Below are 13003 nucleotides of genomic sequence, written 5' to 3' on the forward strand. Positions count from 1 at the left end.
ATCAAAAATTTAAAAATTCCAAGCTGTAATTATAGTCATGTGTCAGCCCTCTTGTCTGAATGGCCAGCTGCAGTAAGCAGGCAACCTTGTAATTCTGTCTGAGTGCGTGATGTGTCTGTGTGTGTGAGGAGGGGCAGGGAGAGGCTCTGCTGTGGCCATGGATTTTACTGTCAGTGTGGAAGGCCAGCCAGGCTGAGCTCTGCTATTGAACAATGGCTTTTGATCCCTGCAGAAACAGCCACTCTCGCAGCATGTCCTCCAAACAGGACACAGACTCTGACACACAGGAGCCAAATAACTCCAGCTGTAAATCATCTGAGAGAAGCCTCGCTGAGTGCCCCCAGCACAACAGCTCTGTTGGTGTTGATGCCTCCACCACGCAACCAGCCAAGCCCTCACAGATTAAGAGAAACCTCTCCTATGGAGAAAACAACGACCCAGCCCTGGAGCCTTCTTCTCTTCCTCCTCCTGACCCCTGGCTCGAGAGCTCCTCCACGTCGCCATCGGAGCCGGCGCAGCCGGGGCCCTGCCGGCAGGATGGTTTCTGGTTCCTGAAGCTGCTGCAGGCAGAGACCGAGCGCCTGGAGGGCTGGTGCTGCCAGATGGACCAGGAGACCAAAAAGAACAATCTCTCTGAGGAAGGTGGGTGTGGGCAGCAGCCCAGCAGCTCCTCTCTCAAGAAGGAGTTGGAGCTGAGTATTGGGTCACTTAAATTGTGGCTGCCTCATCTCTGAAAGTGTCCAAGGCCAGGTTGGACAGGGCTTGGAGCAGCTTGGTCTAGTGAAAGGTGTCCCTGCCCATGGAATGAGATGAGCTCTAAGGTCCCTTCCCTCCCAAACCATTCTGGGGTTCTGTGAAACTGCTGACAGCCCACGGAGCCAGAGCATGAGGATGGGATAAGGAATGCTTTTTCCTTGGAAAGGGTAATGTAGCTTCCTGTAGCAAATGGAGTACAACATAATGCTGTGATGCAGCATGAAAGATGTACAGAGCATGGTGTGGCTTCTGACCATTCAAAACTGCTAAAAGCTTAAATGGATTTAATCTTAAAAAAGGTTAAATGGGAAAAGCTTTCAGGGAGGCTGTGGGATCTCTCCCTGCCTCACCCATTGTTCTCAAACAGGCAGGAGAAACCTTAGCTGGCAGTGGGACAGAAGGAACACAACTTTGGAGCTTGTTTGCTCAGTTCAGTTGATGAGCTGTCTTTATAGCAAAGAAGAGGTTTCTTCACATGAGAGAGCCCCACTGAATTCATGCTGGTTACACCAAAAGCATGAAACAAAGAACATAAGGCGAGTTGATTTTATGGGGTTCAGTCCCAGCTGGGCTTGTTCCTCTATTTTCAAATGCCTTGGCAAAACCTGGGCTTTTTGCAGGGAATCATGTCTCTGGTGCATACAGAGTGATGGAAGTGGGTGTTGAGGCTGCAAAGGGCAGGATCTTTGTGTGGAGCCTGGTTTTGATGGTTTTAAAACCTGAGAAAGGTGAAACAAAGGTGAGGCTCAGTTTTAGCTCACTGTCACTGCTGAGTCTCCAGGAGCTAATCCCTAATCTGATTCCCTGAAGTGCTGCCTGGCAAGGAATCTCCCTGCCACGGGGCTGGCCTGTCTTGACCTGTGGCAAGGAAAGATGACAAGACCTACATGGCATTGTTCTGTGTGCCAGGAACAGGCTGCTTGATTGTGTAACCACAGCCTCAGTGGGTGGGAGAGCCCAGGGTGTGCCCATCCAGCCAGGATCTCCTGAATAGCCTCAGGGGCAGCAGCAGAGCAGGGGCAGGACTCAGGTGGTCCCTGTTGGTGATGCAGCTTGCAGGCACGTGGGGCTCTGAATCTGCGTCTGGGAGGAAAAAGCCCAGACTGTATTATCTCTAATGAGCAGAGGAACATGTCCATGCCTAGAGGCTGCTTGGAAAACCCATTAAGAGCAGCATAAAGTCCTGGGTGTTAAAAACCCTGGCCTGGGTGTTAATCCCTGCTGGTACAGGGAGGCTGGAGAGTGGTCCCTGTGTCACCTTTCCCCTGGGCAGGGCTGGGAGAGCAGGCTGGGATCTCTAAGCAGGTGCCAGCAGACATCTCTGAGGTGGTGCTGGTGGCTTCTCTGAGCGGCTGGGGGCAGTTTGAGGAGCTCTCTGCCATCTTGGATCTTGTAATGTCCTCAGCCAGGTCTGTGTTTGGCCTGCCAAAAGGAACAATGGCAGACAAATGTAGTTTCAAAACATCTTGTTCCTGAGAGCAATTGTTGCTTTGAGGATCTCTGAAATTCCTTTTCTGACAATGCAGGTGTTTCTTTGCTCCAGAAATGTGGGAGCTCATTGCTACAATTAATAGTCTGCTCAACTCGGGTCTTTTTCTTTCCTCTTTTTTTTTTTTTGTTTTGTTTTGTTTGTTTGTTTGTTTGTTTGTTTGTTGTTGTTGTCTCCCACAGTCTTAGGAAAAGTGCTGAGTGCAGTGGGCAGTGCACAGCTACTAATGTCACAGAAGTTCCAGCAATTCCGCGGCCTCTGTGAACAAAACTTGGTGAGTCTGGATCTCTTTCTTTTTCCTGGTTTCTGAGAGGATGCCTCTCTTTCAACAGCACTACAAGGACTTGGTCAGGTGTTAACAGGCTGCAGTGTCCTTTGTGAAAACGAAGCCAGTGCAGGCACAGCCTGCAGTGCCAGCCAGGGGAAGGCTGGGTTAGCACAGAGGTGCCTGCTGCTTCTGAAGGGCTTTTTGAGGCAAAACCCTGAGGCTGGGCCGGATAGGGGAAACTGTTTGAAAAGTCTGCCCTTGACCACACATGCTCCCTTTGCCTGTGTGGCTGGTGGCACTGTCCCCAGGTCACTGGGAATTGATCTCTGAAAGGTAATGCAGGGTTTGCCCTTGCTCAGACCTGACCTGGCCTAATGGGGATTGATGGAATCTCTGGTTTCGTTTTCCCCTCAAGCCTTATGGTAATTTGGATTTTGCAAGCTTCCTAGAGGTGAATTCCCCTTTAGATGTAAAATAATCTTGGAGAGACTTGAGGAGCAGGAGGGGGTAAAGTGCTGATCCCAGCTGAGCAGCAGCACCAGCAGAGCTTTGTGTGAGCTGCTCAGATCTGATCCCATGCTTTCCAGGGTCTGTGGTGGTGGTTCAGCTGTCCAGGAACTGAAAAAGCCCTATTCTTGGAAGAAACTTAAGCTACTTAAAATTTTTCAACCCAGCCTGAGAAGTACTGATGCTTTCAGGTTGTTTTGGGCAGAAATGTAGCAAAATAATTTTGCTCATGAAAGCTCAGTTTGGCTCCTTGGAGTGCTGCACATCCAAGCATCAGAGCTGGATATCCATTTCCATTATTTCCCTCCCTGAAATGGGGGTCTATGTGTAAGAAATCAGTGTTGTCGCTCTGATTGCCACACTAGGCATCTGCTGTTAGAGGTTCCTGCTGTGGGGTTAGTGACAGCACTGGGTGTCTGGTTCAGGATTACTCTGCTGTAAGGAGGAGTGCAGTCAGGACCTGCTTCCTGAGCTTGGCAGAAATTATTTGGGCTGTAAATGATGGCTTTGTGTGTCCATGCTCAGGACCGGTATCTCCTGTGGGTTCTCACTGTGTTTGGTTGCAGGCAGATATAAAATGGGTGAAGGTGCTGTGCACACTGCTGTGCTGGGTGTGTTCTTTCTGAAATGGTGTTTTTAATACTCCCCCTTCTAGAACCCTAATGCCAATCCCAGACCCACAGCCCAGGACTTGGCTGGATTTTGGGATCTCCTCCAGCTGTCCATTGAAGACATCAGCATGAAGTTTGACGAGCTGTACCACCTCAAAGCTAATAGATGGCATTTGGCAGAGACACCGAAGAGAAAGGTGAGTGATGGGCACTGAGGAGTGGCCAGAGCACCTTGTACACATTTGGGGTACATGAGGTCTGGTTTGGTCTGCAAACAGATGCTCCCAAGGGCTTTTGCCACCCTGCACTTGTCATCTCACAGCCTCACAAGGCACCAAGGCCATTCCTCTCGAGTAATAGTGGGAACAGTTTTGTGCAAGGGGAAAAGGTGTTGGATGGAGAGAGCTTGGAGTGGTGAGCAGTGGTGCAGGGGCTTCAAGTGTTCCTAGCACTGTGTGGATGGATTTAACTATGCCCAAGTAATGTGAAAAACAACTTGAACCTTTGGAAAGTGCAGGAGAGGTGTCCTGGCTCTGCCAGTAAGGGTAGGGAAGACTGTGGCTCAGGGCATGGTGGCTTATTAAAATTTTGCAGTTCCACATCAAGTTGTGTCTTCGTGCTGCCTGTGCTGTGCTCTGAGCTACAGCTGAACCAGACAATCTCTGAACTCCAGGCCACTCCAGAAGAACCCTGTACCATGGAAGCTGCATGGAAGGGAGAGTTAGACTGGATAACAGGAAAATGTTCTTCCCCAGAGGATGCTGGCTACTGCCCAGCCTCCCCAGGGAATGGACACAGCTGCCAGAGTTCCAGGAATATTTGGACACTGCTCTCAGGCACAGGGTGTCCTGCAGGTGTCCATGCAGGGGTTGGACTTGATGATCCTGGTTGTGGATCATCAGCCCCTGGACTGTGGACTCCCATCCCAGAAAATGTCCAAGACCAGGTTGGGCAGGGTCTAGTGGAAGGCATCCCTGCCATGGCAAGGGATGGAACTGGATAATCTTCCAACCCAGACCATTCTGTGATTCCATGACTGTTGTGGGTCCCTTTCCATTCAGAACATTCTGTGATTCTGTGAAATGCAAAATGGCTTCTGGTGGAAACAGGGGCAATTAATTTTGAAGGGTGTCTGGCTGCAGAGCTCCTCTCCCCGACACCATCCCAGTCCCTCTGACAAGGCCCCACCGGGGCCGAGCCGGCACCCAGCTGCGCATGTTTATATCAGGGTTTTTCCTTACTGTCTTCCTAAAGGAAGAGAAGAAACCACCCCCTCCAGTGCCAAAGAAGCCGGCCAAGTCCAAATCGCAGCTGAGCCGAGACAAAGGCTCCGACTCGGACAAGCAGCGGCAGGAGGCGCGGAAACGGCTGATGGCGGCCAAGCGCGCAGCCTCTGTGCGGCAGAACTCGGCCACCGAGAGCGCTGACAGCATCGAGATCTACGTCCCTGAGGCCCAGACCCGCCTCTGAGCCCAGCCATGGCCAGCCTGTGGCTTTTATAAGTCATTAAATGGGAAAAAAAATTGGTTCTCTTGAAACTAGTGTGATTTATTCAGTCTAGAGACAATGAGCCATCCTTGAAAAGGGCTCCTGAGTTGGCTTTTTTCTCTCTCAGCTTTAAGTAATGAAGATTTTAACAAAAAAAAAATTACAAACAAAAAAAAAATTAAAAAAAGAAAAAATGCCCCTTGTTTTCTCCCCAGCTGTGGTGTTGCTGAATGGACTGGACAGACTCCTGGGAACTCCAGCCCCTTGACTTGGAACTTCAGTCTTTTTACTTGTTCTATCTCATGAGAATTATTAGCTTGTTTACAAGAAGAGGACAAGAAAAGAAGAAGCCTTGAGCACTTGCCATGCTGTGTTCCTCCTCCTCAGATCTGTTCTGCCCTTCTCATCCTTTATTTTTCCCTCCTCCTGCTCCCATTCTCCCACTCTTTGCATGGTTTTGGTTCCCGTGTCTGCACCCCCCTATCCCCGCAGAGAGCACCTGTGGTGTGTCACTCCTGCTGCCCTCTCCAGCCAGCAGCCTGCTGGGCTTTGTGTTCTTGGGATGGGGATGCTGGAGTGGGGGAGGGGGATGGGCACAGGGGGCCCTATCCTTAGCTTGTTGGAGGGAGAGGACACCAGGGCTGTGGAATGTGGGGTTGAAATGCAGCCCAGAAACAAAATGTGCAATAAAGTCGGCGCAGGGGATCCCGAGAGCCGAAGCCCACTCCAGCACAGGAGCGGAGCTGAAGGAGCACAGAGCATGAGCCACATCACTTTGATTTCCCTCCTCTTCCCGTTCCCACACCATTGTCCTTGGCTGGCTGGTGGACAGAGGAGTTGTTGCAGTAGGGGCTGTGGGGTCAGCGTGTCCAGGAGGAGACAGGAGGGTGTACATATGCACATATACACTTAGTAGTACCTGTATAGTAATTCCTACACACGGATCCTGCCCACGCTGCCGCGGGGGTGGGCAGATGTATAGCATATATTTTTACATGTACTATATCTAGATGTGTGTCCAAGTGTGTGTAAAAATATATACCCTGTGTGTAAGCAGATGACTATTTTTTCCTTATCTCCCTGCTCTCTGGGTAGAGGAAGGATTGCTAAATATTTTTTAGCCCATTTTTTCTTCCCCTTTGTAGGTCTCCTTTCCAGTCTGGCTCCTTGGAGCCAGAGCTGCCACCCCGATTCTTTGCCACCCTCTCACACAGAAGGTTTTTGTCCCATCCTGAGGGATCTCGCTGGGGATTTTTTTTTTCCCCTCTTCACAGGTTTGAACAAGTTGGGAGATTGTGTGCTACTGTCATGGGGGTGGAGGTGGAATCCCAGTGGTTTCAGTGAGAGCGTTGGTGATCCAGAAGGCAAAAAATAAATAAAAGTGAAATCCTGAACGATGCCTGCTGCCTGTTGTGTCCTGGCTGGGGCTGTCCATGAACACTGCTCTAAGGTCTCTGCCCCCAGCCATGGAATTCCCAAAGCTTGGCTGTGCTGGGATTCAAATTGGGCTTGAGGTGGGGGTCAGGCTCTGCTCCCAGGGGACAAGGGGAAGCAGCCTCAGGTTGCTCCAGGGGAGGTTTACATTGGATATTGAGGGAAAGTCCTTCATGGAAAATGTGCTCAGGGCTGCCCAGGTCAGGGGGAGAGTCCCCAGCCCTGGAGGTGTTGGAAAGTGTAGGAATCCAGGGCATCCCTCTCTGGCTGCCCTGGAAGGTCTGGGACCCTGGCAGGGGGTCAGAAACCCCCCTGTGCAGAGCCCCGAGAGACACTGGCTCTGATCTCTGTCCATGGAAAAGAGTTTTCAATCTTACAGGATGAATTACAAGCTCTGAGTGTTTGATATAAGTAGTAATTAGTGTGGCAGAGGTGCAAAACTAGAATTTTAGGATTCTAGATAAGGGGTTCAAAGGAGGCAAGATGGAGGAAAATTGGGCATGCCTTGTCCTTCTTCTTCATGCCCTCCATGTTTCACTGTGGTGTTGGCATTTTTCTATTGGTTTAGGCTGGGGACACACTGTTCAACATGGGTGATAGATATTGGCACATTATTGTAAATATAGCACACATAGTTTCTAGTATATAATGTTTGTAACATCCCACTGAGGGGCAGAGCCCCGCACGCTGTCCTGCAAGACAGACCTGCTGCAGGTCAGAGAAAAAATATTTTAGATAAGAAGAAATAAACAACCTTGAAAACCTGCACAGATGAATTACGACTCCTTCTTTGGCAGTGGGGCTGAAAGACAGAGACGTTCTACAATCTCGGGAGCATTTAAATATCACAGATCCCGACATAACTGGCGTCCTTTTGGATGGGCAGTCTGAGGGGCCACGAGCCCAGAGGACTTGAGCCCGGACCATTGACTACCTTAGCATTGACCCAGCCTGAGCACCAAAGGGCCCAATTTCCAGAAAGGGCACAAACTAGATGCCAAATCCCAGACTGAGCAGAGAGGCATGGCTAGAGAAGGATTCCTGAACAGATAGCTTAAATCTCTGCAGAGACCAATTGCCTCAAATTCGACCCGGAAAGGAGGAGAACCCAAGGCGCCTGGGAGCTTCCCCATTTGAGATCTCTCCGGATCGAGTTTGCAGATGACACAGTTAGTGGTAAGACCGGTCAAAAGAAGAACACTTATCCACAGAAGATAAAATTACCTTGAAGCTTCAAGATCCAGCAAATATTATGCTGGAGGCAACTTTATAGGAAACCGCGGGGGCTGCTCATATTAGCGGCCAACTGTTACTCCCCCCGGGACAGAGAGGGGGCAGGAGTACCGTCTAGCCGACGGCGGACAGCGGGGGCCCCTACCAAGGAAGGGGGGGCGGAATTAACCCCATCAAAAAAGAGGGCAGGGGGAATGGTCACCCACCACCCATTGGGACTCCACACCCTGATGCTTTTTGAGGCATGTTTGCCTGATTTGCAAAGACCAACGAGAAACTTTACCCTGGCGACAGAACACCTTTCACCCCCCTTCACAGGGAAACAGGCAGAGAGGCGGCGGTGGGGGGGGGGCAGAGACAGCGCTGGGAACAAGAGGGGTGCAGGCGGGCTCTGTAGCCCCGGGGGTCGCGGGGGAAGGGAGAGCTGCCTTTCTGGGGGAGCGGGGGGACAGTGCGGGGCCGGCCGGGGAGACCGCGAGGGTGCGTGGAGCCGCGGCGAAAAAGCTCGCGGCACCGTCCCTAATGGCGGGCGCAGGGTCTGGGGCGGCAGGAGGGGCCGGAGCGACCGAAGCGGCCGGGGCCACAGCGGCGGCGGGTGCCGCCGCGGGGAGGCCCGGAGGGCACACGGGGAACGCCGAAACGGAACCGGGCGAGGCCGCGGGCACAGTCAAGGCTGACATGGCCGCGGGAGCCGCGCTGGCGTCGGAGGGGGCGGCGGACGCCAGCCAGCCGTCCGGAGACTGCGCGGCGGCCGCGGCGGGGGGGGGGGGGGAGACCCGAGCGGCGCCGGGCCGGGCAGGACGCGGCGCGCGGCCACGGTCGCGGCGGCAGCGGCGGGACACAGCGAGCGCGCGCTGAACGAGACCGGGGCGGCGCGAGGCCCGGCCGGCGGAAGGAAGAAGGCCTTCCCGAGGGCGCGGCCGCGCCAGAGCCGGTGCGGGCGGGGCGTGGTCAAGGCGAGGGCGTTCCTTCCCTCATCCCCAGGGCGACGCAGACAGAGAGGGGGCGAATCCAGGCCGCGCATGCGTTTGCGAGAGTCATGGCGAAGGCCGAAGTGGCTGGAAATGTGGGCGCTGGTTTCGGAGAGGCAAATCCCAGGCGCCAGCTAGGCACAGCAGACGCCGGGCGTGAGCGGGGAGGGGGCGAGCAAGAAAGAGGTGCAGCCATGTCAAGGCAGGCAGAAGCGGGGCGTGACCGCACAAGAGACATTCATCTGCACACCCCAATGCCAGTGCAGACAGGGGCTGAACAGAGCCAAGGCAGGGATTCCCTTTGGTCATCGCTCCTCCACAGCAAGTGCGAGCAACGCACCGCCCATTTCCTTTCATCAGCAGTGGCGGGCAAGCAACAACAGAGCTGCATTGTGGCAGCGGCAGAGCAGCGGTGCTGGAATTTTTCCGCGGCATCGGTGAGCCTGCAATTCCATGGTTCAACTGCAGTGCACGTCCAAAAATTAACAACAAATACACAGCAGTGCCCAGAAACAACAGCAGCCAAAGCAAACAACTTTTTACAAGCACACGTGTTGCATCGAATGTCCTGCGGCAATGCTGAGCAATTGGACCTCAACATTCACCCCAAAATGAGATTCAGTCAGTTGTCTTTTGAAACCAGTGCAACACAAGGCCTCCTCCAAACTTCTCCAATGTTTCTAACACCAACCCCAGACTCTTCAGTTAGGTCAACAGGACCTGGTCAGCAGCCGCACCCAGGAGGTGTGGCAACAGCGTCATCCAATGACAGAACGGCCAAATCACAATGGTTTTTTCATTAATAACGAACAGATTTCCAGAGACACTCATCTGCCACAAGAACACCAACGGAAAGACAACAGAACTCATGACATTTCTTCTCAAGAGCAACAACAACCTGTGTCATCTGAGATACCACCAGAATCTTCTCCATTTACAAGAGACATTTTGTTACAACCTTTCCTCCAGTTACCAGGCTGTGCTCTGGATATGTGTCTGCATTTGGCAATGCATTTTTCCCAACTGTTACTTCCAGCAGAAGGTAGCCACACCCTTTCCATATAATCTGTAAATATTCCTTCTTCATCAGCACCCAAGCTACCTGCTGGACGAACAGCGATTTCAGCCATGGTTTCCCCTGACTGTGTGTCTTGGTTTGAAAAGACAGGAGTCTGTGAAAGAAGGCAAGGGCCTCCAGTGAAATGGAAAAGGTAAACCCTCTCCCTCCAAATTACCACAATTTCAAAATAAAAAGGCTCTCAGGCAAAGATATGGGAATGGGAATAACAGTTCTTTACTAGGAAAAAACTAAATAATAAAAAAGAATGTAATTAGCACAAACAAAACTACCGATAGAGTCAGAAACCTGACACCCTGAGGAGTCAGGGTGTTGGTGATAGTCCAGTTAAATGGTGGCTGCTCCTCCTGCTCCTGGAGTGGCAGATGAAATGCTGCTGAAGCGATGGTCCAGTAGAAGGGTGTAGTTTTCTCTGAAGGTCTGGTCTGGTGATAGAGTAGGTGGGCCTGGTCTTCCTCTGGGAATCCAGTGAAGAGGCTGATCTGATGTCAAAAAAATGCTGATTTTTATACAGGTGGGGATGCTTGGCTCCTCCCTCTGGGTGGAGCATCTCACAATGGGATGATGTAACTTTATCAGTCATGCAGTGAGCCATTCAATGGCCCATTAACAGAAGATATCTCCCCAGAGGGAGACATTGTTCTTGAAAGAGATAAGAAAACTGCCCAACTTAACAGAAGATACCTGCCCCACCTCCGACAGATAGCAAATAGAATATATGCTTATCTTACAATCCAAGACATTATCCACCCCTTATTCTATTTCCATCTGTATCACAATGAAATCTTACACCCAGTTCTCACTTAAGACTAGGTTTCCCTGTGGTACACAACGGGTTTCCCCATCTTTCTGCATTACCCACCAAATGTAACCAGGTCCTTGAGCAAAAACAATCCCACGGATGGGTTTGTCTTTGCCTGAGGTGGGATTAATACAAACAGTTTTTCCTAAAATATCTTTCATATGTACCACAGGGACTTTATCTCCATCTACTGTGTGCAAGGGTTCTGACTGGGCAGGACCAGCTCGATTGATGGACCCTTGGGTGTTTACCATCCAGGTTGCTTTTGCCAGGTTCATTTCCCAGTTTCTAAATGTTCCCCCACCAAGTGCCTTCAGGGTAGTCTTAAGGAGTCCGTTGCACCGTTCAGCTTTGCCGGCAGCTGGAGCATCATAGGAAATATGATATATCCATTCAATACCATGTTCTCTGGCCCAGGTGTTGATAAGGCCGTTCTTGAAATGGGTGCCGTTGTCAGACTCAATTCTCTCAGGTGTGCCATGTCTCCGCAGGACTTGCTTTTCCAGGCCTAAGATGGTGTTCTGGGCAGTGGTATGAGGCACAGGGTAGGTCTCCAGCCATCCAGTGGTGGCTTCCACCATGGTCAGCACGTAGCGCTTGCCTTGGTGTGTCTGAGGCAGTGTGATGTAGTCAATCTGCCAGGCCTCCCCATACTTGTACTTGGACCACCGCCCACCATACCACAGGGGCTTCACCCGCTTGGCCTGTTTGATGGCAGCACACGTCTCACAGTCATGGATAACCTGAGAAATGCTGCCCATGGTTAGATCCACCCCTTGGTCTCGTGCCCACTTGTAGGTGGCATCTCTGCCCTGATGACCTGAGGCATCATGAGCCTTGGTGTGTCTGAGGCAGTGTGATGTAGTCAATCTGCCAGGCCTCCCCATACTTGTACTTGGACCACCGCCCACCATACCACAGGGGCTTCACCCGCTTGGCCTGTTTGATGGCAGCACACGTCTCACAGTCATGGATAACCTGAGAAATGCTGCCCATGGTTAGATCCACCCCTTGGTCTCGTGCCCACTTGTAGGTGGCATCTCTGCCCTGATGACCTGAGGCATCATGAGCCCATCGAGCCAGGAACAACTTCCCCTTATGGTGCCAACTAAGTCTATCTTTGACACCTCAATTCTTGCTGCCTGATCTACCTGCTCGTTGTTTCGGTGATCTTCATTAGCCCGACTTTTGGGGACATGGGCATCTACATGACGGACTTTCACCGTTAGTTTCTCCACCCCAGAGGCAATGTCTTTCCATATATCAGCAGCCCAGACTGGTTTTCCTCTACGTTTCCAGTTGGCCTTTCTCCACCTTCCCAGCCAGCCCCACAGAGTATTGGCTACCATCCACGAATCGGTATAAAGGTAGAGCTTTGGCCACTTCTCCCTTTCAGCAATGTCCAGGGCCAGCTGAACGGCCTTGAGTTCAGCGAGTTGGCTCAATCCACCTTCCCCTTCGGTACCTTGTGCAACTTGTCGTGTGGGGCTCCATACGGCTGCTTTCCACTTCTGGTTCATCCCTACGATGCGACAGGAACCATCAGTGAAAAGGGCGTAGCGTGCTTCCTCTGCTGGTAGTTGGTTATAGGGTGGAGCTTCTTCAGCCCTTGTCGCTTGTACCTGCTCCTCGTCGTCAGTGAGACCAAAGTTTTCACCTTCCGGCCAGTTCCTAATTATCTCCAAAATCCCAGGGTGATTCAGGTTTCCAATACGGGCACGCTGGGTGATGAGGGCAATCCATTTGCTCCATGTGGCATCAGTGGCATGGTGGATAGTAGGAACCTTTCCTTTGAACATCTACCCCAGCACTGGTAGTCGGGGTGCCAGGAGGAGTTGTGCTTCTGTGCCAGTCACCTCCGAGGCAGCTTGAACTCCTTCGTAGGCAGCCAAGATTTCCTTCTCTGTTGGGGTGGAGTTGGCTTCGGACCCTCTGTAACTTCGGCTCCAGAATCCCACTGGTCGGCCTCGAGGCTCACCAGGCACCTTCTGCCGAAGGCTCCAGGACAAACCATTGTTCCCAGCTGCAGAGTAGAGCACATTCTTGACTTCTGGTCCTGTCCTGACTGGGCCAAGGGCTACAGCTTGAGCGATCTCCTGCTTAATGTGGGTGGAGGCTTGTTGCTGCTCAGGGCCCCAGTGGAAATCGTTCTTCTTGCAGGTAACCAGGTACAGAGGGCTCACAATTTGGCTATACTCGGGAATGTGCATTCTCCAAAAACCTATGGCACCTAGGAAAGCTTGTGTTTCCTTTTTGCTGGTTGGTGGAGACATCGCCGTGATTTTGTTGATTACTTCAGTGGGAATCTGGCGCCGTCCATCTTGCCATTTCACTCCCAGGAACTGGATCTCTCAGGCAGGTCCCTT

General features: G+C 51.9%; 1 protein-coding gene across 7 annotated transcripts in view; it reads left to right on the forward strand.

The window, feature by feature from the left end:
- DLGAP4 (DLG associated protein 4) overlaps positions 1–6513 on the forward strand; it is a 157252-nt gene extending 150739 nt beyond the window's left edge. For all 7 annotated transcript variants that reach the window (XM_053992756.1, XM_053992758.1, XM_053992759.1 and 4 more), the window contains 4 exons: positions 233–642; positions 2428–2519; positions 3676–3828; positions 4886–6513. In XM_053992756.1, coding sequence (XP_053848731.1) covers positions 233–642; positions 2428–2519; positions 3676–3828; positions 4886–5101 — 871 coding nt within the window. In that variant the 3' untranslated portion in view covers positions 5102–6513. The remainder of the gene's footprint in view (positions 1–232; positions 643–2427; positions 2520–3675; positions 3829–4885) is intronic.
- Positions 6514–13003: the final 6490 nt, after the last annotated feature.

This window comes from Vidua macroura, chromosome 17, assembly GCF_024509145.1.
Source record: "Vidua macroura isolate BioBank_ID:100142 chromosome 17, ASM2450914v1, whole genome shotgun sequence".
In the NCBI taxonomy this organism is placed as follows: domain Eukaryota; kingdom Metazoa; phylum Chordata; class Aves; order Passeriformes; family Viduidae; genus Vidua; species Vidua macroura.